We start from the raw sequence: 27,690 nt of genomic DNA, 5'->3' as shown, positions 1-27,690 counted from the left end.
TTAAAAAGCTTCATTAAAAAGCTTAATTAAACTGCTATTACCACAGATCTGTAACCGAGTCAGACTCGTTCCGTCTAAAAGTTTTCTGATGATCCTAAAAGTTCAGCCGATGATCCTGAACTAACGAATTTGGTAATGAATAAACTTTTGCCTCTGATTGGCTCTGTAACGTTTTCTGCTCTCATCTACATCACAAGCAAGAACCGCTTACGATTTACCAAAGTGAACCAGGAGTTTATATAACGTGCTGATAGAATCGACTCAGATGTGACCGGGTTGAATTATCTTTTTAAAGTAAATATTACAATCAGCAAAATTACATCGTATGTATGATGCACAACGTTAATGATGTTATTTTAGGTCATGAAGAGCTTTCACTGTGGTTTCTGTACGATGGTTGATGAATGTTGATGTGATGGTTGGTGCTTCGTAGCTCAAAGTCTGGATCAATCCACTGAGCTGTTAAGCTTAACGTGATCTTTATATATCACACGATCGGATCGGCTACTTTTAGGAAATATCGGCCGATCGCCGATAGCATATTTTGATTAAAAATCGTCCGATACCGATTCATAGCCGATCGATCGTCCCATCTCTGATAATAACACAATAATAAACAGTAAAGTGTTTGTGTTTATTAATATAAGTGTTAAATTACAGCCATGTTATCGCGAACTTTGTACAGACTTTTTCTTGCTGCGGGAATGGAGAACTGTCTGGACTCTTTCGTAACCCAAATCCAACGTCTCCACTCTAGTTTCATCCAATTTTAGCTTAATTCCACCAATACAGTAGTTGGTTACTTTTCCGATCCCCCCATCCCTAACCCGTGGCTAGTTGTGTGATGTTTTTACATGTGCTTGTGTGCTGTATGGGGCTGTTTTTTTTTTCGTGTTACCATAATGTGCTCCTAAAGGGAGCACAATCTGGTTGCTGTTTTTTTTTTTTATCCCCTTCTTTCCCAATGTGTGCATTATTTCTTGTTTCTGCGAAAGATGGCGCCGGTGAGGTCGGCTGCCGTCAAGACTGCTCCGACAATCACTAAAGCATTTCACTGCTAGTTGTACTGTGTGTATGACCATGTATGTGACAAATAAACCTTGACTTGACTTGAAATTAAAACAAACCAAACAACTGCGCTTCAGATCTGCATGTGATTATCTGTAGTAGATGAGTGGCTCTCATCGCCTTCTAGTGTAAATAAACAATATAACACTCATTAATGTGAGTGAGTTTTAAATAAGGAGAATCGATCAGTGCTAATAACGATCAATAATCCGACTAAACCGAAATATGAGTCATCACACATCAGCCAACCAATATATCGGTTATACAAACTCAATGACAGGCAGAAAAATTAAACCATGTAAAAATCTGATTGTGTAAAACAGATGTATGTATGTGTGTGTGTGTGTGTGTGTGTGTGTGTGTGTGTGTGTACCCCTGTGGGCTGAGGTCCAGCGAGTCCTCCATGTTGTTATGAAAACTGGGAGAACCCAGATCCGGTGTGACACTGGAGGCAGCAGGAGCAGTTGCTGTGGTGATGGTGGTGGTTGCTGCAGTGATTCCACTGGGGCACGCCTTGGGGGGGCTGGACAGAAACTCACTTTCGGCCAAGTTCTTTACCTGGTGCATCACACCTACACACAGACACACACAGACACACACAGACACACACAGACACACACAGAGACAGTGGTGTGCATTAACATCATTTAGTAGTGTTGGGATGTGAAACGTTAACAGGTTACAGCTGATTCATGTTCGTGTGCAGATAGATATACAATCACTGCTTCCCAACACTCAAAGGAGGTTTACTGGTATATATTCAGTAATTAAAACGAAGTGGTTTTAGTGTTGGGACAATAAAAAATAAACAGGAATCAAAGGTGTCAAATATAAATTAGATTAATTAACAATCATTACTAAACTACTGAAAATATTATCACAACTGCAGACACCAATCAGTTACACTAAAAATACAAGACAGCAGAGGGAGTGTGTCCTCACCAGTAACATCACAGCTGTAATTCCGTCACATGTATTGACCGTGATATCAGCAGCAACACACAAGCTCCAGAATATTTTACTGATTCTAATATTCTTTTCAATTTAAAGTAGGTACAATTGTATGAGGGTGTGTGTGTGTGTGTGTGTGTGTGTGTGTGTACCTTCTCTCCTGAAATAAACACTGAACACATCAGGAAGCTTCTGCATCAGAATTTCTGCCATCTGTAGAGAACCAACCACGATCTTCAGATCCTGACTGGACAGCATGGAGGCTATGTGACTGTAAACACACACACACACACACACACACACATACACACTTTAACTTCCAGTCTGATAATCACTCAAACCAAGATCAATAGAACAGTGGAGCACCACTGCCCACTTTCCAGTGACTGTAACCTTACATTATGCAGCAACTGTTCTCAGGATTCGAGACATTACACTGGTTTAGATTTTTATTTTCAGACATTTTTAAACTCCTGTTAAATTATTTTTGAAGCAATCCCTCCAATCACACTCTAGCTTTTGGGTTCTCCAGGTTCTGAGAGGTACGAGAGACACTGGCGTGGTAGATAATGATCTAGTGCAGCGTTTCCCAACCTTTTTTGCACCATGGACCCGTTTCACATAAGATATAATTTCACGGACCGGTGGGGAAGAGAGGATTTATTATTATTGCTCACAAACGGTGTAAAATGAGCTTTTTTTCACTGCAACGACACGCTGCTCCCAACTAGGGGTGACAATAAGACATTATACTGTACAACAGGTAGTTCCGACCTTACAATCTGATTGGTTGAGAAGCGTTCTAAACGTGCTGATATTCATGATAACAGCACGGCCTTTTCACACCACAATGGTATTACTCCGCTTACGCGTTGCTATTAACGACAAGCTTCATGCACACTAACGCGCACGCAGGCAACACCGATTTTATTTCCCGATCGCGTTTTAAATCCGTTATCTGATATACAATCTAGCGCACTGTGTAGGGAACATAACTAATTGTCTAATTCACTATCTAGTGCACTATGTAGGGAACATAAATCCATGATCTGATACACAATCTAGTGCACTATGTAGGGAACATAACCAATTGTCTAATTCACTATCTAGTGCACTATGTAGGGAACATATATCCATGATCTGATACACAATCTAGTGCACTATGTAGGGAACATTAATGTGTTTGTAACGCGAACAGTTAGTTAAGCCAGTTAGCAGCTCCTAGTAGTTCTGTTCTCATCCATAGCCTTTGGTGTGTGCGAGAGGTTTTTTTTATTTCTTTTTTTCCCTTCGGAGGTTCTTGCTTTCTTCTTCTTGTTGTTCTTTCCTCCCTGAAATGAGTTTTTGCAACTTGGGATGTCTGCTTTGTAGTGTTAAACTTCATATTCGTTGTGGAACTACTTTTTGTATTGTCAATATTAAAGCATATTTATTATGAAATTCAGGGCTTCTTTGATTTATTTTCTTTCTTTATTTTGTAAAAATAAGCCGTGATGTTATTCGCGATAACACACTCCCTCTCGTGTTCTATTGCTTACATAACACCCGAAATAGAACAAGTGAAAACTGCTTTTCTAGCAATCTCTAATTATTATGGTACATCTGTACCCAGAAGCTGTGTACAGATGTCCGGCTCTGTGTTCAGCAAGATTATTATTCATGTATACTAGCACTAGTTTGATGCCAAGGAAGACACGGTTCAAAAATAATGATGGTGAGAATTAGGGATGCATCAATACCATTTTTTCCCAACCGAGTACAAGTACAAGTATTTTTGTATTTGCCGATACTGATACCAATACCTGTTAGATCAGATATCTGACAAGCTAGAAAAATCGATCCGGTCGGATCGAGTTGTTGGATAGTTCACACTTAGCGATCGAGAGCCGAGTTTTGATCGCCGAGCGAAAATCAGGGCAACAATCGTGTAGTGTGAACCAGGCATAACGCAGCAACGTGCACTAGGCTCACGGTATCGGATGTTTAGTATCGGAGCCTCGTTTGCGAGTACGAGTACAAGTTAATGAGCGCGGTATCGGGTATCGGTACTCATGCATCTCTAGTGAGAATGAGTTCCTACTGATACTATTTGACGCTTATGATCCAGGTGAAGCACCTGAAATTTGATCAATCATGGCGTATGAACATACAAAGACACATTCGACTTCAGGCTGTTGTAATGTATCTGATTCATGGTGCGTTCTGAGGTTGTCCATGTTGCACTGAACCTGGACTGACCTGGAGACGGCGTGGTTCCGCAGAACGTCCTTGAGCAGCTCCGAGTCAGAGAAGAAGATGATGCGCAGGATTGCTCTGAGGCACTTGTGTCTGACGGCAGGACCGGCTGAGGAACTGTACACCTCGTACAGCACCCCGAACAGAGTCTTAATGAAACAGCGTGCTAACTCCGCCTCCTCACGCATCAGCTCCGCCCTCGCATCCTCACCTCGAACCTCCACATGACCTACGCCAGGAGTCCAGGAGAGAATAATTGACTAAACACTTCTTTTATTATCTACAAACCTAATTCCAAAAAGTATGTGCAACCAGAACGTAGTGATTTCTAACCTGTTACATGGATTTTATTATAAACTCACAGAAAACATATTATAATGTATTACTTCATTAGTTTTGTAAATATTCACTAATTTCAAAACTGTGACGTTCCAAAAAGGATGTGTGTTTGTAAAAAAATGATGTTTTGGAAAGTTTCACTGGTAAATAAGTGATGTGTCTGCAGGACAGCAGTACTAATCTGCCTTGTAATGAGAACACATTTAGTTTTAGACTTTTTCTATCAAGTAAGAAGTACTTTCACACCTACAACTTATAATGTTTTAATGTTAGTGTGTGTCTGTGCATGTGTACCTGTATTAGGATTAATGAGGGGGTTTGGTTTCCTCTGGATTCCTCGTGCCGTTCCTGTGTCCTCGTTTATCTGCTGCATAGAGTTGAAGTCGATGGTGTAAACACGACCAAGTGTGGAAAGACTGATCTCATCCTCACCATTCTGATGAGCAGTCTGACACACACACACACACACATACATACATACACACAATCAGCTACTGTTCTGCTGAAATCAAACATTCACAGAGAACAGCAGGCTGTTTATTGATTTTTTTTAATGAAGTCTAACTTCTGAGAAGCAGTTTTAACCAGGACAGAGTGTCAATCTGTTCCCAACATGCACAGCGAAACAGTGCTGACATTACAGACATGATATCAGCTGCTTTTAAACAATTACTGGTTGATCTGTGAAGTAGGAATGGAGATGGTTGAAGATGTTTCACTTCATTGCTTATTGTTCTCTGTGTTTTTGTTGTTCCTGCTGGTTTCTCTCTGACCTTCGTTAAGAGAGCAGTCTGAGAGCAGGATGTGGAATCTAATGCTCTGCACCTGTCTGGGGATGATTTGTGGTTCCATGAACCTTCCACTTGTGTATGATGGGACAGTTTGTACAGAAAGCGAGGTTGAAGGTGTTTGCTGTGGCTCTGTAGGACACTGTGTGGAATCTTCCCAACCAATCACAACGTTTTTATACTCAAACCAGGAGCAACTTGAACCAAATTATTTGTATTTAAATGCAACAGTAACATTTAGAACCTAATTTAATAAAGCATCCAAATCCTTTATAATGCTATATTAATTTAGTTTAAAATAGTAAATAAATCATCTTCTGTTTACATTAAATGATGCATGATGGGAAGTGGATTTTATGTACACCAACTGCATGTTGGTTGTTTTCTTTTCCAAAAAGGTTTGGGAATGGAAACTCAGTGTATCACCTCAATAATGCGACTGTCAATGCGGTTGTAGGGATGCCACAGGCCTCGGTCGTCTCTCCATTGCCATACTGCCGCCTCTGTAGTGTGGGCGCTACCCTTCTTCAACATAGCGTCCACTGCAAATATGCCCTCTCTAGGGAGGCATGGCATCAGCTCACTGAAACACACACACACACTTCATGATATGTCACACTCCATTAACACTTCATTACATCCACCAACCAACAATAACAGATAAAAATAAACATCATACACAAAATCCAGTAATTTACATAATCAGAAACATATAAACACAAAGTTAGCTTAACATTCTGGAAGGTGAAACTTCCTGTACATAAAGCAAAATACTATTAAACTACAGAGATGATCATCTCTAAGAGCCCTGCAACGAGGAAACAGTTACCAGATAAGGGAAGTGAGCTCGTAGAGTTCCTGGGGGCTTCTGGGTACGAGGTCGATCTGTTCCTGACAGCTCCCGCTCGAAGCTCCGCACAACAGGAAACGTAAAGTCTCTGCTATATCTACACGAGTGCACAAATACACACACACACACACACACAAAAGAGTAGAGGTAAATGATGAGATTGGGTGTGTTTAAGGATTGTTTAGGTTATACAGTGACATGAAGGATGAGATGTGATTTACAGTGGTGCGGAGGACAAGGTGTTATTATCTATAGAAATATACAGGTTTATAGAACCTGGGTATTAATGATCATACGCATCAAATTCATGGAATGTGTTTATCTGTGCAGGTGTATGTGCAGCTGTGAAGGGGTACAGTGTATCCCAAAGTGAGTACACCGCTCACATTTCTGCAAATATTTCATTATATCTTTTCATGGGACAACACTATAGACATGAAACTTGGATATAACTTAGAGTAGTCAGTGTACAGCTTGTATAGCAGTGTAGATTTACTGTCTTCTGAAAATAACTCAACACACAGCCATTAATGTCTAAATAGCTGGCAACATAAGTGAGTACACCCCACAGTGAACATGTCCAAATTGTGCCCAAATGTGTCGTTGTCCCTCCCTGGTGTCATGTGTCAAGGTCCCAGGTGTAAATGGGGAGCAGGGCTGTTAAATTTGGTGTTTTGGGTACAATTCTCTCATACTGGCCACTGGATATTCAACATGGCACCTCATGGCAAAGAACTCTCTGAGGATGTGAGAAATAGAATTGTTGCTCTCCACAAAGATGGCCTGGGCTATAAGAAGATTGCTAACACCCTGAAACTGAGCTACAGCATGGTGGCCAAGGTCATACAGCGGTTTTCCAGGACAGGTTCCACTCGGAACAGGCTTCGCCAGGGTCGACCAAAGAAGTTGAGTCCACGTGTTCGGCGTCATATCCAGAGGTTGGCTTTAAAAAATAGACACATGAGTGCTGCCAGCATTGCTGCAGAGGTTGAAGACGTGGGAGGTCAGCCTGTCAGTGCTCAGACCATACGCCGCACACTGCATCAACTCGGTCTGCATGGTCGTCATCCCAGAAGGAAGCTGACGCACAAGAAAGCCAGCAAACAGTTTGCTGAAAACAAGCAGTCCAAGAACATGGATTACTGGAATGCCCTGTGGTCTGACGAGACCAAGATAAACTTGTTTGGCTCAGATGGTGTCCAGCATGTGTGGCGGTGCCCTGGTGAGAAGTACCAAGACAACTGTATCTTGCCTACAGTCAAGCATGGTGGTGGTAGCATCATGGTCTTGGGCTGCATGAGTGTTGCTGGCACTGGGGAGCTGCAGTTCATTGAGGGAAACATGAATTCCAACATGTACTGTGACATTCTGAAACAGAGCATGATCCCCTCCCTTCGAAAACTGTTCCAACAGGATAACGACCCCAAACACAACCTTCAAGATGACAACTGCCTTGCTGAGGAAGCTGAAGGTAAAGGTGATGGACTAAACCCAATTGAGCACCTGTGGCGCATCCTCAAGTGGAAGGTGGAGGAGTTCAAGGTGTCTAACATCCACCAGCTCCGTGATGTCATCATGGAGGAGTGGAAGAGGATTCCAGTAGCAACCTGTGCAGCTCTGGTGAATTCCATGCCCAGGAGGGTTAAGGAAGTGCTGGATAATAATGGTGGTCACACAAAATATTGACACTTTGGGCACAATTTGGACATGTTCACTGTGGGGTGTACTCACTTATGTTGCAGCTATTTAGACATTAATGGCTGTGTGTTGAGTTATTTTCAGAAGACAGTAAATCTACACTGCTATACAAGCTGTACACTGACTACTCTAAGTTATATCCAAGTTTTATTTCTATAGTGTTGTCCCATGAAAAGATATAATGAAATATTTGCAGTAATGTGAGGGGTGTACTCACTTTTGTGATACACTGTATGTGTTTATCTGTGCAGGTGTAAGTAGGTATGTGTGTGTAGCTGAGTATGTAGCTGTGCAGATGTGTGTAGTTGTGCAGATGTGTATGCAGGGGTGTGTGTAGCTGTGAAGGGGTATGTGTTCATCTGTGCAGGTGTATGTAGGGAAGTGTGTGTGTGTGTGTGTGTGTGTGTGTGTGTAGCTGTGAAAGTGTATGCAGGTCTGTGTGTGTAGCTGTGTATGTGTGTGTAGGTATGTGTGTAGCTGTGCAGATGTGTATGCAGGTCTGTGTAGGTGTGTGTGTAGCTGTGTATGTGTGTGCAGCTGTGCTAGGACTGTTTGTAGCTGTGCAGATGTGAATGCAAGTCTGTGTGTGTAGCTGTAAAGGTGTGTGTAGGTCTGTGTGTGTAGCTGTGAAGGTGTGTGTAGGTCTGTGTGTGTAGCTGTGAAGGTGTGTAGGTCTCTGTGTGTAGCTGTGAAGGTGTGTAGGTCTGTGTGTGTAGCTGTGAAGGTGTGTGTAGGTCTGTGTGTGTAGGTGTGAAGGTGTGTGTAGGTCTGTGTGTAGCTGTGTATGTGTGTGTGCAGCTGTGCAGATGTGTATGCATGTCTGTCTGTGTGTAGGTGTGTGTAGCTGTGTATGTGTGTGTAGGTATGTGTGTAGCTGTGCAGGTGTGTATGCAGGTCTGTGTGTAGGTGTGTGTAGCTGTGTATGTGTGTGCAGCTGTGTTAGGACTGTTTGTAGCTGTGCAGATGTGTATGCAGGTCTGTGTGTAGGTGTGTGTGTATGCAGCTGTGCTAGGACTGTGTTTGTAGCTGTGCAGATGTGTATGCAAGTCTGTGTGTGTAGCTGTGAAGGTGTGTGTAGGTCTGTGTGTGTAGCTGTAAAGGTGTGTGTAGGTCTGTGTGTGTAGCTGTAAAGGTGTGTGTAGGTCTGTGTGTGTAGCTGTGAAGGTGTGTAGGTCTGTGTGTGTAGCTGTGAAGGTGTGTGTAGGTCTGTGTGTGTAGCTGTGAAGGTGTGTAGGTCTGTGTGTGTAGCTGTGAAGGTGTGTGTAGGTCTGTGTGTGTAGGTGTGTGTGTAGCTGTGTATGTGTGTGAGCAGCTGTGCAGATGTGTATGCATGTCTGTCTGTGTGTAGCTGTAAAGGTGTGTATGCAGGTCTGTGTGTAGGTGTGTGTGTAGCTGTGTATGTGTGTGCAGCTGTGCTAGGACTGTGTGTGTAGCTGTGCAGATGTGTATGCAGGTCTGTGTGTGTAGCTGTGAAGGTGTGTGTAGGTCTCTGTGTGGCTGTGCAGATGTGTTTAGCTGTGCAGATGTGTATGCAGGTGTGTGTGGCAGTGAAGGGGTATGTTTTTATCTGTGCAGGTGTATGTAGGTGTGTGTGTAGCTGTGTATGTGTGCGCAACTGTGTGTATGTAGCTATGCAGATGTGTGTGTAGACTCACTTTGCCTCATGAGCTGTACTGCGAGGGTGGGGCAGTTGGAGCACATGAGAGAGAACATGCGCACCACCATGATGAACATTCCTGAGCTGAGCACTGGTGGAGTCACCACTAACAGCTGCTGGATGTTGGTCAGCAGATCACGTGATGCCACCTGCTGCAGCAGATTCTAAAGGAAAACAGATTACCATTACATCACCAGCACAGGATAGGGATGATGCACTATATGGGCAAAAGTATCTGGACACTTGACTATAAGCAGGTCGGGCATCACATTTCAAGACCATAGGTATTAATATAGGTTTGAGTTCAGACCACTGGAGTTCTTTCATCCCAGAACCCTGTTTTTGTAACAAAATTGTTGCCACAAAGCTGGAAGCATGTCAATAATTTTATACACAGCAATAAACATGGCTGAAAAACCTGGACTCAATAATTACAAGGGGTGTCCACATACTTTTGGTCAACTGTTTTTGCTAAACTGCTAATAAAGCAGTTCTGAATTTTCAGCAGCTCTAACAAGAAGCCCAAATTTACTGGTCACTGTTCTGGTCGTTTTCTTTTTTTTCTTCCCCTTTAGCGCGCCCAATTACCCAATTTGCATCACGCCTCCTCTCTGCCTCTGCCGATCCCTGCCCTGACCGAGGAGATCGAAGCTAACCTACATCCCCTCCGACACGTGAGCAGCAAGCCGTATGCATCTTGCCACCCACACATTGACGAGTGTTGCGCCACCTAGCGTTGCGTGCGGAGAGACACACCCTAACAGCACTCCTTCCTCGTCTCCGTGTAGGCGCCACTAATCAGCCGGCAGAGGTCGTAACCGCACCATTCTGACAGAGAGACCCACTTCCGACCTTAGTCCCGCCCATCTGAACAGCAGGCCAATCGCTGTTCATATAGCCGCTCGGCCTCGGCCGGTAAGGCAGAGCTGGATTCGATACGACGTACTCGAGATCCAGCTCCGGTTGCAGCGTGTGTTTTTACCGCTGCGCCACCTGAGCGCCGTTCTGGTTGTTTTCGGACAATATTTAATGCATTTTACCCCCTTTTTCTCCCAATTTAGCGTAGTCAATCCGCTGCTGGGGACCACGACGGCGTCCGAGGAGGGTGTATATTCGCCTGACACACAATCACTCCAACGTGTGCGCAGTCCACCAATTCCTTCTTATTCACCCATACTTCGGTGGATTTGCATGTGAGGCCGGCTTCGCGTACAGAGAGCCACACCCCGATCACTGCGCTCCTCCACTTTCTTTACAGGCGCCCTGGACAACCAAGATCCTTACACAGCGTTGAAAACCCCACCCCTAAGTCCGGTGTTTCTCACTCAGCAGACTGAAAGCCAATTTTGTCTGCTGCAGGTATGAGCCAAGGTGCCTGCTAGAGGGCGCCCAGCCGACGGGTAGCAGAGCTGAGATTCGAACGCGGGAGCTCAGAATCTTGGCGCTGGTGTGCTAGAGGATTATCCCGCTGTGCCCCCTTAGCGCCAATGACATTTTTAAAGCATCACTGATCATTTTACCTCCTCGTGCTGGAAGTTATCCACCAAGCGAGCGAAACAGAGGCATGTGCTCTCCACTGACTTCTTATCCTGCAATGACGGAGGAGGAAACACAGGTTAACAGATCAATCAAACCTAATCAGATTTAATCATTATTATACTACAATTATTCTCCCGTCATTCAACCAATTAACACACACGATGTTCAGTGTAGAAACCACTGTTTCACGCTTACTCTCTACATGCTACAGACACAGGGATGTCACTGGTCATGTGTTCTAATTTGGGGAGCGGGGTAATACTATTTATAGAGTAAATTTCCATGTAGCTGGTGATATTTTATTAGGTAGCTTTAGCTTAAGAAAAGGGCTTTGTTTTGGTATTAATTCACATTTATATGAGATGTTTTTGTGGGGTAGAAAGTCTAGAACCCCCTTCCTGCCATCCGAGATGAACCGCATTTCGTGCAGGCGCCTAGATCGATCAGCAGAGGTCCCACTTACACCAGTAACAAGGAACCCTGTTCCAGCCCTTGTCCCTCCGCCTACAGACCCAAAGCCAATCTGTCTGCGTAGGTGCCGAGTCAGCTGATAGCCAGTCTAGAATTTTCTTTGGAGAATATTACGGATGTAAAAAGCTTCACACCCCCAGAGAACAGCAGTAATGCTGCTTAAACAGAACCTTGACTGGAACATGATCGATTTTATTCTTGCATTAAAAAAAAACCCCCGGTTTTAACAGGGTTTTCAGCAGATTTGTATTCTTGAACTGTTGTTTACTAGGAATGAGGTATTGTTCACTACGGAAGCACTTTTGTAAGTCTGCTAAATGCCGAAAATGTAAATGAAATGTTTATCAGACCAGTTGGAATAATTAATCTCTTCACGGTTTCACATTCAACACACCGTATCTACCTGTCGGGTGTCTGTTCGCGTGTGTACATACCTGGTGCGTCAGTCTCTGGGTGAGCAGAGGCAGTGAATCAGCTACGAAGTGGAACTCGTCGGGTGTGATGCTCTGGCAGCAGTTAGCCGCGATGGCTAACGCGTTCCTCTGAGCATTAATACTGAAAAACTCCAGATACAGCAAACAGTCGGCTAACCCTCCCTACACACACACACACACACACACACACACACACACACACACACACACACACACACACACACACACAGTGTTACAGCTGGCTCAATATCTCACATTTATATACAGCTTATTTATTCATAATGCTGCACCATCTAATCTAAGGTACTGGACTAATAATCAGAAGTTCGCTGGTTCAAGCCCCACCACTGCCAGGTTGCTGCTGTTGGGCACTTGAGCGAGGCCCCTAACGCTCAATTGCTCAGACTGTATACTGTCACAGTACTGTAAGTCACTTTGGATAAAAGGCATCTGCTAAATGCCGAAAACGTAAATGTAAACACTTACATCACTGTAGGACGGTTCGACTCTGAGAGCAGCGAATAGATTATTACTTTTTGAGTTCGGTGATTAATAACATTACATTAACAGTATTAATAAAGCACTATGCTAATCTAAGCAAAGCAATAATACAGCTTAACCCTCCAACAGACTCGGTCCATTAACTCTGGTGTTTTGGTATTGACCTGTAAACTGGAAGTTCTATACCACAAAACGCTAAGCTTGAATAAATACATTTTACCAGTTGGAAAACTGAGTGATGGAGCCAAAATTGCTCCACAACGTTTCACCAAGCAGTGGCAGATTCCTACAGAGATCTGTCCTGCAAATGAAGGGTCAAGCTATGCTCTCCGTGAATCCCCCACCACTTGGGCCAATTCTGGGAATCGTACATCACCACCCTCCCTCGGACAGGACCGACTGTGTCTGCTGGACGCCCGACCAGGCTGGTGACACTGCTGAAATGTGTATGTTTACTCACGGCCTGCAGTATAGCTTTGCTGTGTCTCCGTGAGAGCATCTCCAGCGCTGTGAGAGCCTGTTCAGCCACATCAATGAACTGGATCACCTGAAGCTGCACACACACACACACACACAACATAAAATACATATGATGCAGCCCTATTAACAAAAAAACCAACACACAGTAACCCACCACCGTCCCACATGCTGGCATGCTTCAGTTAAAGCCTTGTGTAACTTTTTAGGCAAGTTAAAATTAGTCGTTCCTTCTCATCCCCACCAGCAGCAGGTCTCATTGTGTATGGAGAGCCACGCTATGCTCTATCTGAATTTCCAACTGCTTAAGCATCCAGCAGAGCAGCCGTGACGATGAGGAGAAACCCCATCTGACCTTCCCTCTCACAGACCCGCCCAATTCTGTCTGTTGGAAGCCCAGCCAGGTGGACAACAGCACCCAGAGCTTTAGATCTCTGAAGTGACGAGCTAACATACACTGAAAACCACCTCCCTGTTTCTACACTCACTGTCCATTTTATCAGCTCGTTTCTCTACATATTTTTTTTAGCCCCCTTTCACCCTGTTCTTCAATGGTCAGGACCCCCACAGGACCACCACAGAGCAGGTATTATTTAGGTGTTGGATCATTCTCAGCACTGCAGTGACACTGACATGGTGGTGGTGTGTTAGTGTGTGTTGTGCTGGTATGAGTGGATCAGACACAGCAGCGCTGCTGGAGTTTTTAAATACCGTGTCCACTCACTGTCCACTCTATTAGACACTCCTACCTAGTTGGTCCAGCTTGTAGATGTAAAGTCAGAGACGATCGCTCAACTATTGCTGCTGTTTGAGTCGGTCATCTTCTAGACCTTCATCAGTGGTCACAGGACGCTGCCCACGGGGCGCTGTCGGCTGGATATATTTTTAATTGGTGGACTATTCTCAGTCCAGAAGTGACAGTGAGGTGTTTAAAAACTCCAGCAGCGCTGCTGTGTCTGATCCACTCGTACCAGCACAACACACACTAACACACCACCACCATGTCAGTGTCACTGCAGTGCTGAGAATGATCCAACACCTAAATAATACCTGCTCTGTGGTGGTCCTGTGGGGGTCCTGACCATCGAAGAACAGGGTGAAAGGGGGCTAACAAAGTATGTAGAGAAACAGATGGACTACAGTCAGTAATTGTAGAACTACAAAGTGCTTCTATATGGTAAGTGGAGCTGATAACATGAACAGTAAGTGTAGAAACAAGGAGGTGGTTTTAATGTTATGGCTGATCGGTGTATTTGACTGCTTTGCAAAACAGATGTTGAAAGCGGTCTGCCCCGTTTCACCCTGAGCTTCTATTCAAAGAACATCAGAAGTGGGAGCAGGTCCGGTACTGTAGCGGTTCGAGACACAGCCCATGAAATACAACATGCTTTAATTGATTGTGTGGTATCGTACTTACCTTTTCCAGGAAGACAGGAATGGCGTCTACGACTACAGCCGAAGAACGTGGTAGCGCCTCCATCATGTAGGTGAGAGCACGAGAGGCGTGGTTCATCTGAAGAAACAAATGAAATGTTACCATGGTGCTAACTGCTAGCTAGTGCCTTTATTTATTTAATCATCGTTTAATTAATAAGGTTTTTGTTTCGGTGGTTTGATGTGACGAAGCATTGCTGATACTCACAATATCAAAATTATGCTCCATCTGCAACAGTGTGATCTGTGAGGAGAAACACACAGACAAAAATAAAATAAAACATTTATTACCGGTAAAATATGTTCTTTGTTTCTATTTTATTGATGCATTTTCTCCTATTTTCCCCCCAATTACTCTTCCGCTGCTGGGGGATCCCTGATTGCAGTCGAGGTGGGTATATTGCTGCTCACGCCTCCTCCGACCCGCATGCAGCCCTTAGCGGAACCCATTTTCACCCATGCACTCTGCACAGGTGCCTCTATCCGCCGATCTGGGTTCTTACACAGCGTTTGAAGACCCCGCCCACAAAGTCCGGTCAGCCCGCCCTAGCGGAAACGTGTCTGCTGCAGGCACCGCCAATTATGCCCACTAGATGTCGCCCAGCCGACTGGTGGCAACGGAATATCCTGCTGCGCCACCTGGGCACCATTAATAGATGTTCTGATCTTTAGGCCGGTTTATGGATCATTACTGTAGTGATCACGTTTAAAGCACTACACTTATCAAACATTTTACAAGGGACACCTATCAGCTACGCATCTGCTGGACTTTTTTTTTTTCTTTATCTACCAGTTTAATCACTTCCGATTCCTGATTGTGAATCCGCTGCCGTTTGCTCAACCCCTGATCTGATCAAGGGGAGTCGGATTAAATTTACATTTAAACAGTTCTGGTATGTATTTGAGTATTTATTATCATTATGATACTGAATGTATGTAAAAGATGAGAACTGACCAAAGCAGGAACCACACTCTTGACAGGGAATCCTCCCAGTGTCTCCTCATTTCCCATCACCAGCAGTTGGCACATCTCTATCGCTGCCTGTAACTGCTGGGATTCGTCACCCGTCGCCTGTAAACCCTGCAGCAACTGCTGAGCCTTTGAACCTGCAACATCAGCACACACCGAAATGCTTACAGAGCTCCGCTAATGCACTAACAATACACACCAATAACGTTAATGAAAGTGAGAAACTGACTGGCTCCGGTGCCGATGGTACGGTGGAACAGTTGGGACATGCGGGGTCCAAGGGGGCCAAACAGATGAGGGGGAAGACCACGTGCTTCCAGCAGAGCTGCAGAGAGAAACACACACAGGTTATATAAATAAATACAACAGAGAGGAAAGAATCATCTACATCCTATTTTCTGAAATCTCTCAGGTGGCACAGCAGTTTTAACAGTAAGGAAAACCAGGTTCGATTCTTAGCCTCGTCAGTGGCCTGGTCAGGAGATTTGCAAACACAAGGGTCAGTGGCTGGGTTGCAATTGCAGCCTCTGCTGGCTGGTCGAGGCACTGTGCAGAAAAGGTAAATAACAGAAAGCAGTGCGTGACTCTCAGTACATGATCCTGAACCCAGTGTGAACCCGCCTCATGCAGGTAAAAAGAAGCAGCTAAGAGTAGCTAAAAGCTCTAGCCAAGAGTGTGAGTGTGAAGAACTATAGAGTCAAATGTAATGAGCCGGTAAAATAAAATAAAATGAAATCAAAGTGCTCATGTCAGGCACGGATTAATTCTATTTACATGATTTCTTATGTGAAAAATAGGTTTAACTAACAAACATTTTGACTTATGAATTTAATTGGTTCTGAAGGGCCTGTTCTTAAGTCAAGGGTCCACTGTATATAAATGCTCTTGTTCACAGGTTAGATTAGCATGCAAATACTGACTGACAGGTGGACAAATTCCCAGTGTTTAAACTCTGTACAACCTAATTCTGTCCACAATTTAACCTAGTACTGGACAATAATTCGATATCGATATATATCGCGATAGAAAATGTTTCAATAACGGTGATATGATTTTTAAACAAATTCGAACGATATACTGTATATTACGTATTATATCAGTGCGTACTTTTTTGCGGAAGCATTTTTGCTCGCAGGTGTTCCCACAGGGACGCAATTCAACAGCGCAAGCAAGTAGTTCTCCACCAAAATAGTGCAGTAATACACTCAACATCACTGATGGTCTGTAACGAGTTACTCTAATCTGACCACATTTGTCAGTAACGAGTAATCTAACGCGTTACTATTTCCAATCCAGTAATCAGATTAAAGTTACTTATCCAAGTTACTGTGCGTTACTATTTTTGTCATTTTCCTTAGTGAAAAGAGCCAGGGGGTGGCCAGTGGTTGCCATGGCCACCATAAAGTAATCTACGGCCACCCCTCTGGCCCCCCCACCACCGCTTTGCCGGCAATTTTTTAGCGGAAGCATTTCTGCACGCAGGAGCAGCGCACCTCAGATGAGTATTTCTTCACCAAAACAGTGCAGTAATACACTCAACATCAATGTCAACCACCAACACCATTACAGAAGTACAGTAGTAATATTTAGTAGTATTCGTGGCGCGCTACGTGTAAAAGCGCCAGCTGGCTCTGCGCATTCCAGTGTTGCCAGATTGGGCGATTATCCGCCAAATTGGGCGGATTTTGTTGGAAAACAATTTAATAGCGGGTAAATAACACTTCTATTTAAAAGAAAATCTTCCGTCTTAAGAAGCTCCAGCATTGTAGAAGGCTATTAAAAGTAAAGTAAATTTTCAATGCTGATTTAGCGTAATAGTGTTGGTCAGTCTGTATCATATTCTTGAAAGAAAATTAAAATTTGTTTTCCATGCATTCACACTGGCATGTTCTGGGATTCAATTGAGTCTCATCAGTACACACAAGTTGGCAGCCGAATGATAAAGTATTGCAAAGGAATATCTTTGAAATATTCCGCATTATATAACTAATAAAGTAACTTGTAATCTAACTTAGTTACTTTTAAAATCAAGTAATCCATAAAGTAACTAAGTTACTTTTTAAAGGAGTAATCAGTAATCAGATTACTTTTTCAAGGTAACTATGCCATCACTGCTCAACATAAACGTCAACCACCAACACTATTACAGAAAAAGTACTACTACTGAGTACTAATACTAGTGAGTACTAAAACAACTAATATTAGTTGTTGCGCGCTACGAGTAAAGGCACGAACGGACTCTGCGCGTTCCAGTGTTGCCAGATTGGGCGGTTTTCCTCCAAATTGGGCGGTTTTTTTTTTTTTAGAAAAACAATTTAATAGCATTTAAATAACACTTCTATTGAAAAGAGAATATTCAGTTTTAAGAAGCCCCAGCATTGTAGAAGGCTATTAAAAGTAAAATCAATGCTGTAAAATCAATTTTCAATGCTGATTTAGCGTAATAGTGTTGGTCAGTCTGTATCATATTCTTGAAAGAAAATTAAAATTTGTTTTCCATGCATTCACATTAGCATGTTCTGGGGTTCAGATGAGTCTCATCAGTACACACAAGTTTGCAGTCAAATGATCAAGTATTGCAAAGGAATATCTTTGAAATTCTTCCTCGTAATGTTAAGGTTATAGGCTCTATTTTAGTTTTTCACAAAAAATAAGGTATCAGACAGTTTCTGTCGCCAGCCCTGTGTGAGCAATGGTCTCAGTCTGGCCACCCCTATGAAAATTGTCTGGCTCCGCCACTGTCCACAGTTGAAAAAGAGGCAGATGAAATAGCTGATAAGAGATGAAGGACTAATTCAGTCGTGTATTCAGCTTGTATTTCTTACCAGAAACCAGAATAGAGGTTTGCAGGTACAGCCATCCAATGTTGGTGTTTTTGGCAGTTTTTCTGACATTTGTATTATTCATATCGATATCGGAATTATATCGTATCGACCGAAATTAGGAGTTATATCGTGATATAAATTTGAGCCATATCGTCCAGCCCTAATTTAACCTCGGAAAATGTAATGTAGGCAAGATAAACTTTTTAAGACCACCAATCAAACTCTTACACAACTTATAATTCTCCAGTATCAACTTGATTAATAAGACAGTAAAAAATTGTGAACCACTATTAGAGTAAATAGTAGCGCAGCTCTTTATGCATAAAGGTTAGTACAGTGTGGCAAGAAATGTGAGCAGTACCTTGTAATCGGCCCATTTCAGAGTCGTCTGACTCACTTTCTCCGGACGTCGTCATTCCTACAGCGCCCGCTACTGAACTGGAGGCTAAAGACACACAGAGAGAGAGAGAGAGAGAGAGACAGACAGACAGAGAAATATGGTTGGTATGAGGACCTGTGGCCAAACCTGCCTTTGGTGGATAAGATCAAACTTTCCTGGTATAAACACCAACATCCTGTTTACAACCAAGCGTTAGTCTTTGAACTAAACTCAGGCTGAGTGAGTGAGTGAGAGAGCAAGCGAGCAAGTAAATCAGTGGGTCTGTGAGAGAGTGAGCCAGACAGTGAGTGAGAGATTAAAGTCAGTGGATGAATGAGAGAAGAGTGAGTGAGAGAGAGAGCGTGATCACCTGAAGCTCCTTGAGGTGTCTCCTCTGTGCGTGATGAATTGGCTCCATCCTGGTTGTTGTCGTTTTCGGCCATTTTGTCCTGTCGGCGAGTTTCAGCTGCACCACGCTTCCCTAAACCTGAACCTCGCCGACTGAACACGGAGTCACGTGGTTATTTAAATCATTCAGGATGTGTTCATACAGATATTCATACAATACACAGATATTCATACAGTACACAGCTCTGTATACACTATATAGGCGTGGCCTGCTGAAACTTCTCCTAGGCTTAGCTACAACTTTCACAGTCACAAAAAGATCCCAATAAAATGTACAGTTCAGGCGTTTTAGATTTAGCTAAACTCGGTGTTCACGCCACCACAATACATAAGACACTCTGCAAACAGGTAATTCATGGAATAAAGCAGGAAATCAAGGGGAAAAGCATCTGGATGCTGATAATAAATAAAAATACCTTTTTGAACAAGGGTCTGCTATACCTGGTGAAAATCTAATCCAGTATTTAATAATAAGGACATTATAGCAACAGTGAAAGACGATGGTGGCAGCATGACGTCCTGAGACGCTGAAAGCAGCAGTTCATGTCTGAGTGGAGCTCAAATGATAAATTAAGATCAGGTTATAAAAAAGGGTTAAGCTCCAATTTTGTTTCATTTTTCATTTCCATCAAACACTTTACCCTGGTCATTGGGAAAGACCGGCAGTAAGGCATAAATATCATGAACAGAGCACCATTTTATCACATGGCTTTAGCCGTCTACCACCCAAATTTAAACCTGAATCTCAGAAGTAGTGGGCTAGCATGACGGAGCGCTGTGCCACTCGAGCATAATTTGGGATTTTACGTTTACACAGAGGTGATATGGGTGTTGGGTAACTTTGTTCCAATAATAAATCAAATGTTTTAAAGTTGTGTTGTATACAGATTTTAAGTTTAATAAGTGGAACTTATAACAAGGACAATCAAATGGGGGCGAATACTTTTTTATCATGCTGCTCACGCCTCCTCCGACCCGCACGCAGCCCTTAATGGAACCCTTTTCCACCCATGCACTCAGCACAGGCGCCTCTATCCGCCAATCAGGGTCCTTACACAGCGTTTGAAGACCCTGCTCACATATTCTGGTCATCCCTCCCAGCAGACACTGCCAATTATACCCGCTAGATGGCGCCCAGCCGACCAGTGGCAACACCGAGTTAAGAATTTATTATTATTATTATTATTATTATTATTAACCTTTATTTAACCAGGGAAGTCACATTGAGATTAAAATCTCTTTTACAACTGAGCCCTGGCCAAGACAGCAGCAAATCACACAAAAATCGATTCTCGGCACCGGCGTGCTAGCGGAATATCCTGCTGCGCCACCTGGGCGCCCACATCACAGTTCGAGTTTGTACCTGGTGCTGGCGCAGGAGCCCGTGGTCTTCTGTCGTGTGCTCCTCCTAAAGTTGGGGAGCTCTGCGGGGGGAGACTCACTACGCTTCTTAGTCGACTTCCTCAGACCTACATAAACACACACAACACAAATTAACTCAAGACAACTCGATAAGGAAAATGTACTGATAAATTAAAACAAAAGCATCCAGTGAGAAGCAGATGTTCTGGCAGAAACTCCTTGTTGAAGAGAGATCAGAGCAGAATGATCGAACTGGTTTAGGCTGAGAGGAAATTATAGCAAATTAAATATCAACTTCATACTACCATGTGAGCAGAAAGGAATTTAAAACAATGATCAGTGCAGATTCCAGCCAAGAACATATTGCTGGCACCACATACATACTGGGCCTAGCATTGGTGCTGCAGCAGACCTCAAGAATCATTAGATTTAAGCCACTCATTTACAGTTCTGGTGATCCTGTGCCTACTGTAGAATCAGGTTGTTGTTGGCGGACAGGAGTGGAACCCAAACCAGAAGGTACGATCCGTTGTACATTTCGAGATGCTTTTGTGCTCACCATTAAAGAAAGATTAGCCGGAATCTCCCCGTACACTTCCGGTCAGCTTAAATCATTATGACCACCGTCATCTGACCTCACTATCAACAAGGTGTGTCCACCTACAGAACTGACACTCACTGGATGTTTTGTTTTCTGCATCCTTATGTGTAAACTCAAGGGTGAGTGATGCAACAGAAATCTCAGATGATCAACAGCAGTGAATTTAAATCACATCCTGACTGGTGCACTACCAGCGTTATATATACGTCATATGTTTTACACTTTGGTTACGTTCATGACAGGTCAGGTAGTTACTCATTACACAAGATTCATCAGTTCACAAGTTTAATGTCACACAGTCATGGACAATTTTGTTTCTCCAATTCATCTCTTCTGCACGTCTTTGGACTGTGGGAGGAAACCGGAGCTCCCGGAGGAAACCCATGCAGAAACGGGGAGAACATGCAAACTCCACACAGAAAGGACCCAGAGCGCCCCACCTGGGGATCGAATCCAGGACCTTCTTGCTGTGAGGCGACAGTGCTACCCACCGAGCCACCGTGCCGCCCTCCAAACTAAGTAAAAGAAGCTTTTAGAAATCTGTGGGCCAAGCATCACTCCTTTTTAGTGATGTTCATAACTGAACGTAGCAAAATGTCCTACAAACGTTCTAGGTAACTTTGCTCAGATGCATAATCTCATTAGAGATGGTATCTTGGCTAATAAGACAGGACAGAAGTGCTGCTGGCTGACCTTTCAGAAGCAAACACCCTCTAACACCAGAACACCCATCATTCACCACCTCACTGCACTCAAACCACAGCTAATTTACACTGCTGTAGTCCAACCACATCATCATACACTCCGTTTCCCACAATCCTTTGCACACCTAAAACCTAATATGGACCTTTCACCACAACAGGTTATGTTATTAGACAGTACCGGTTCTAGTATCTACAGCACTACAGATTAACAGTAATGAACTAATCTAACCTCAGACAGGATTAATATCCCTGTACAGAGTTTGATATCAGGGTATCGTCCGAGTTCCGAGTTCTGACGTGGGTTCGAGCTGCCGTACACAGTCAGACCATTAACATCTATCAGGAGGTACACAGACACTAAAGCTGTAACGTGTTTCATATAAGTATTAGAACTTATAGTCCTACCTCAGCACTCCCTGAGCGAGAAGCTCCGTCTGTACGCTACTGTAGCGCTCAGTATTTTTAGATTATTTTTAACCTATTATTAGCACCGAGCCAGAGTGAAACATGATCCAATTCTCTCCCCCCACCCCAAACCAGTGTACAGAAGTAGATGGGTGGCCATTTATTGGTGCATTTTGTATAAAACATTAGAGATATTTGGCACTGCAACCCGTACCAGCAGTAAACCCATATAAAGAGTCGTTCCAAATATTTATAGTATTGATTTTATATCAGTCAGGAGAGACATAGAGATGAGGCGTTCTGTTGTGCTACTGCACAATCACCTTGAAGAGCCTAAAATTAAAAGGTCAAGCAGTTCGGTCTACCTTCAACCGTTTTTTGGGCTCGTAAATCAAAGCAGATTGGCGTCACAACCTCCTGCAGTAATACCTGTTTGTGTCCTGACTTCCAATTACACAACATTCTTCTCACTTAGCTTTAACTAACATACAACAACAAGCTTTAATTCTTGCTGTGCAGGGGGGCACGGTGGCCGAGTGGGTAGCAAGAAGGTCCTGGGTTCGATACCCAGTTGGGGCGGTCCGGGGCCTTTCTGTGTGGGGTTTGCATGTTCTCCCCTTGTCTGCGTGGGTTTACTCCAGGTGCTCCGGTTTCCTCCCACAGTCAAAAGACGTGCAAGTGAGGTGAACTGGAGATACTGAATTGTCCATGACTGTGTTTGATATAACCTTGTGAACTGATGAATCTTGTGTAATGAGTAACTACCGTTCCTGTCATGAATGTAACCAAAGTGTTTATTATTTTAACCAAAGTATTTATTAGGATTTTAACCATGACGTTAAAATCCTAATAAATAAACAAACAAACAATTCTTGCTGAGTGATACCACGCTCAGTATTTATAGACTAGATTGAATCACATTAAAAAAGAAATAAATAACACCAGGTTTGAAAGGACGATCCCAGTAAAGGTAAGTAAGTGGTTTGGAGTGCGGGGGGTGGAAAGAGCACAATGTGATGGTGAGACTCACTGGCGAGTTTGGCCTGCAGTCCGCTCGGGCCGGGTTTGCTGGAGCCTGGTGGCGTCTCTGGTTTTGAGGAGCCGGGCAGAGCGAGTCTGGGTTTGGGCAGGTTCACTCTCGGGCTGAATCGGCTGGTCCAATCGAACTTGGAGGAGGCGGCGGCCGAGTTGGACTTGCTGTGCTCTTTGTCACGACTGCTGCGGCGGGGCGAGGGCGAGGAGGCGGAACGGGAGCGCCTCGACTTGTTCTGGTCTTTGCCCTGCTTCAGCCGGGCGCCCTGAGGCCCTGAGGGCGGGGCGCAGCCGCTGGCACCGGCGACCACCACGGAGGAAGAGGAGGACGAAGAGGAAGTGAAAGAAGAGGAGGAAGCGGAGGAGGAAGATGCGGAGTCGGTCACCGATTTGGCCGAGGCGGCTGATTTGGACGCCAGTTTGGAGGGTTTGGATGAGCGGCCGGCCTGCTCACTGCTGGAGCTGGGAAAAAACAACGAGGAGGAAGAAGACGAGGAGGATGAGGATAAAGGAACGGGGGCGTCTGCCTTTTTACGCTTTTGGGAAGAACTGGGGGCAGGGCAAGGTCCGCTTTTCCGGTTTAGCGGCCTGCTGGGAGGAATTTCTGAGGGCAGACGGCGCTTCTTGGACTTTGCAGCGGATGAGGTTCTAGGCTCAGGAGCAGAGTCCGGTGTAGGATCTACAGGTTCTGATTGCTCAGAGTTCTCAGGGGGTGGAGCTTTAGGCCGTTTGGCTGGGCTGGGCGAATAGGGTGTGCTGTTGTGCTCGGGGGCGGAGCTACGTTTTAGGGCGCGGTTGTTGCTGATGTCTCGCTGCTCCTGCTGGCCTGAACTTCCTGCTGCCTCCGAGTCAGGATCAGATATAGAGTGAGTCAGTGATGGGAGAGAGACACTGTTCCTGTACAGAGAGAGACAGAGAGAGAGAGAGAGAGAGAGAGAGAGAGAGAGAGAGAGAGAGAGAGAGAGAGAATATTAGGATATGATTTTAATTAAGCAATAGAACACGAGAGGGAGTGTGTTATCGCGAATAACATCACGGCTGTGATTCGGTCGCAGGCACGAGCCGAAGGCGAGTACAGTAGATCATCACAGCCGACCTCGAGTGTTCTATTGCTTTTATACAACAGTTTTTACAAAATAAAGAAAGAAAATAAATCAAAGAAGCCCCGAATTTCATAATAAATATGCTTTAATATTGACAAAACCTTCCACCAAAAAGTAGTTCCACACCGAATATAAAGTTTAACACTACAAAGCAGAAATCCCAAGTTGCAAAAAAAGTTGCATTTCAGGGAGGAAAGAACAAGAAGAAGAAAAAGGCAAGAACCTCCGAAGGGAAAAAAGGAAATAAAAAACCTCTCGCACACACCAAAGGATTATGGGTAATAACAGAACTCTTAGGAGCTGCTAACTGGGCTATTAAGCTAACTGTTCGCGTCACAAACACATTTATGTTCCCTACACAGTGCGCTAGATTGTGTATCAGATAACGAATTTATGTTCCCTACATAGTGCACTAGATTGTGTATCAGATAACTAATTTATGTTTCCTACATAGTGCACTAGATCGTATATCAGATAACTAATTTATGTTTCCTACATAGTGCACTAGATCGTATATCAGATAACTAATTTATGTTCCCTACATAGTGCACTAGATCGTATATCAGATAACTAATTTATGTTCCCTACATAGTGCACTAGATCGTGTATCAGATAACGAATTTATGTTCCCTACATAGTGCACTAGATCGTATATCAGATAACTAATTTATGGTCCCTACATAGTGCACTAGATCGTATATCAGATAACTAATTTATGTTCCCTACATAGTGCACTAGATTGTGTATCAGATAACTAATTTATGTTCCCTACATAGTGCACTAGATCGTATATCAGATAACGGATTTATGTTCCCTACATAGTGCACTAGATCGTGTATCAGATAACTAATTTATGTTCCCTACATAGTGCACTAGATCGTGTATCAGATAACTAATTTATGTTCCCTACATAGTGCACTAGATTGTGTATCAGATAACGAATTTATGTTCCCTACATAGTGCACTAGATTGTGTATCAGATAACGAATTTATGTTCCCTACATAGTGCACTAGATTGTGTATCAGATAACTAATTTATGTTCCCTACATAGTGCACTAGATTGTGTATCAGATAACGAATTTATGTTCCCTACATAGTGCACTAGATTGTGTATCAGATAACTAATTTATGTTCCCTACATAGTGCACTAGATTGTGTATCAGATAACGAATTTATGTTCCCTACATAGTGCACTAGATTGTGTATCAGATAACGAATTTAAAACGCGATCGGGAAATAAAATCGGTGTCGCCTGCGTGCGCGTTTGTGTGCATGAAGTTTGTCGTTAATGGCAACGCGTCAGCGGAGTAATACAGTTGTGGTGTGAAAAGGCCGCGCTGTTATCACCAATATCAGCACAGTTAGAACGATTCTCAACCAATCAGATTGTAAGGTCGGAACTACCTGTTGTATAATAGTTAATTTAAGTTCAGCTTGTGTGTGATGGTGATTGATTACAGGAACTCCCAACCTACTCCACATCAAGGTCCACTAGTTCCTTAGTGCAGTGCATTATGGGCCACCCGTCACAGGGGGTGTAACAACACACACTCATATATTTAGTTTTAATGATTTATGTCCTTTATTTTTGTAATTTAGTTTATTTATGCATTTTCTCCCTTTTTCTTCCAATTTTTTAGCACGTCCAATTTTTACCCGATTGCGTTACGCTTCCTCTCTACTGGTGCTGACCCCCGCCCCGATTGAGGAGAGCGAATTGACACGCCCCCTCCGACACGTGCGCAGCAGCCGACTGCCGCATATGAACTCACCAAGTGCAGGTGAAAAGATGATCAGCTTTGTGTACGGAGAGCCACACCCTGATCAACACATTAATCCTCGACTCTGTGCGGACGCCATCGATCAGCAAGCAGAGGTCGTAATTGCACCAGTTATGAGCGAGTCCCCATCCAGCTTTTCCCTCCCAGCCTACCAGCCCAGCCCAGCCGGATGGCAAAGCCGAGATTCAATACGATGCATTCGAAATCCCAGCTCTGGTGCGCTAGTGTGTGTTTTACTGCTGCGCCACCTGAGCGGCGTACATTTAGTTTTGAGATGTCCTTCATCAAAGAGACTATCATGAGCCCTATTCTGACCGGATCAGTTTATCAGGGGGGCGTCTGTGTACCATCTCCCTCCCTGTTGACATGTTAAAAATGTACAGGAGCCAATTATTATTTTTAAACTATTTTAGTTCCGTCCTTAGTGCAGGAGCGTCTAATAATAAGTTGTGAAGGCTTACATCTTCTGAAGTACTTCATGCATGTATATAACCTTCTGATATAACCTTCTAGAGATCTGGCGCTGCTAAAATTGAGTGCGACCACGCCAGGGGTTTCTCTACAACCCACCCTAACACCAGAACACCTCAGGCTTTAGATAAAGAGTAAGAGCACAGTTTGGCTCCAATGCAGCATGAATTTAATTTAATGCTGCAGTACAGTCGCACCTTCATTCTTACAAAAAAAAAATCCTATTTATTTTTACTGCATTGTCTTGGCTGTGTGAAACCACATCACTCCTTAATCTCATCTGCTGATTCTCACTCATTCACACTCTGTCCCCAGGCTGCGTCCCAAACCGCATGCCCTGTGCAACATGGTGTGGGACCATACAAAGTGCACGAAGACAGACTAAGACACAGTAAGTGCAGCTTTAGGTCACAGCCATTTTAAATGCTGACATAACTTTAAGCTCCACCTAGAGGAGCTAGGGGTTAGCAGAAAGTTCCTCCGTAATTAGGCTTAGGTGCCCATCACCTTTAAACTGAAAACACCAGACTCATTCTCCAGACTGTTTTCTTGTCAGAGAGAAAATCTGGCTATATTTTAATGCCATGTTTAACACGTGTGTTATTTTATGGCAAGATAGCTATCATGTTTCTGTCTGCTTATTTTCTCTTGTCTTTATAATTTGGGTTATTTTATATTTTCATTTTTTATGGCTGTGAGGTTGGTTAAAACATATTTTATGGTCCCAGGCATTTGTACTTGTTGTCTCAACATACATAAACAAATACGCTGTCAAAACAGCCACAACGACATGAACTACGCAAGACATCTAAAAAGGCCTGTGCTATCTGGTGCCAGGACATTACCAGCAGGTCCTTTAACGTCTGAAAGACCCGTCAACCCTCTGCGATGTGCAGTTCCGATGACTGTGTGTCCATTGTAGGTGCTTTTGATGGTGAACAGGAGTTATCATGGGAATTCTGACTGGCCTGTGACTACACAGCATATGATCTGCAGTTTGATCTTCTGTTGTTCTGTACCAAGCACCATAACCTTTATGTCCTTCTAGTCCGTCCTCGGACCACTGTTGGTGGGTAACCCTTGCTGTTTGGGAGACACTTTAGCCTAGTCGTCTGGCCATAGCAATCCGGCCCTTATCAAAGTCCCTTAGGTCTTCATGCTGATCAGATCTTCTGCATTAAAAAAGGACATTACCAGCAGGTCCTT

General features: G+C 43.7%; 1 protein-coding gene across 2 annotated transcripts in view; it reads right to left on the bottom strand.

Moving 5' to 3' along the window:
• The window catches only part of trip12 (thyroid hormone receptor interactor 12), a 74,939-nt gene that overhangs the window by 16,913 nt on the left and 30,336 nt on the right, over positions 1–27,690 (bottom strand). For both annotated transcript variants that reach the window (XM_063005008.1, XM_063005006.1), the window contains exons 4-21: positions 23,127–24,025; positions 20,388–20,493; positions 18,987–19,117; positions 18,599–18,682; positions 15,642–15,737; positions 15,398–15,549; positions 14,651–14,686; positions 14,426–14,521; positions 12,992–13,084; positions 12,031–12,192; positions 11,107–11,175; positions 9,585–9,750; positions 6,211–6,328; positions 5,808–5,964; positions 4,888–5,041; positions 4,258–4,483; positions 2,172–2,290; positions 1,442–1,640 (exon numbers count right to left, since the gene is read on the bottom strand). In XM_063005008.1, coding sequence (XP_062861078.1) covers positions 1,442–1,640; positions 2,172–2,290; positions 4,258–4,483; positions 4,888–5,041; positions 5,808–5,964; positions 6,211–6,328; positions 9,585–9,750; positions 11,107–11,175; positions 12,031–12,192; positions 12,992–13,084; positions 14,426–14,521; positions 14,651–14,686; positions 15,398–15,549; positions 15,642–15,737; positions 18,599–18,682; positions 18,987–19,117; positions 20,388–20,493; positions 23,127–24,025 — 3,063 coding nt within the window. The remainder of the gene's footprint in view (positions 1–1,441; positions 1,641–2,171; positions 2,291–4,257; positions 4,484–4,887; positions 5,042–5,807; positions 5,965–6,210; positions 6,329–9,584; positions 9,751–11,106; positions 11,176–12,030; positions 12,193–12,991; positions 13,085–14,425; positions 14,522–14,650; positions 14,687–15,397; positions 15,550–15,641; positions 15,738–18,598; positions 18,683–18,986; positions 19,118–20,387; positions 20,494–23,126; positions 24,026–27,690) is intronic.

Source organism: Trichomycterus rosablanca, chromosome 11, assembly GCF_030014385.1.
Source record: "Trichomycterus rosablanca isolate fTriRos1 chromosome 11, fTriRos1.hap1, whole genome shotgun sequence".
Classification (NCBI taxonomy): Eukaryota; Metazoa; Chordata; class Actinopteri; order Siluriformes; family Trichomycteridae; genus Trichomycterus; species Trichomycterus rosablanca.
This window is presented reverse-complemented; position numbering and strand designations above follow the sequence as displayed.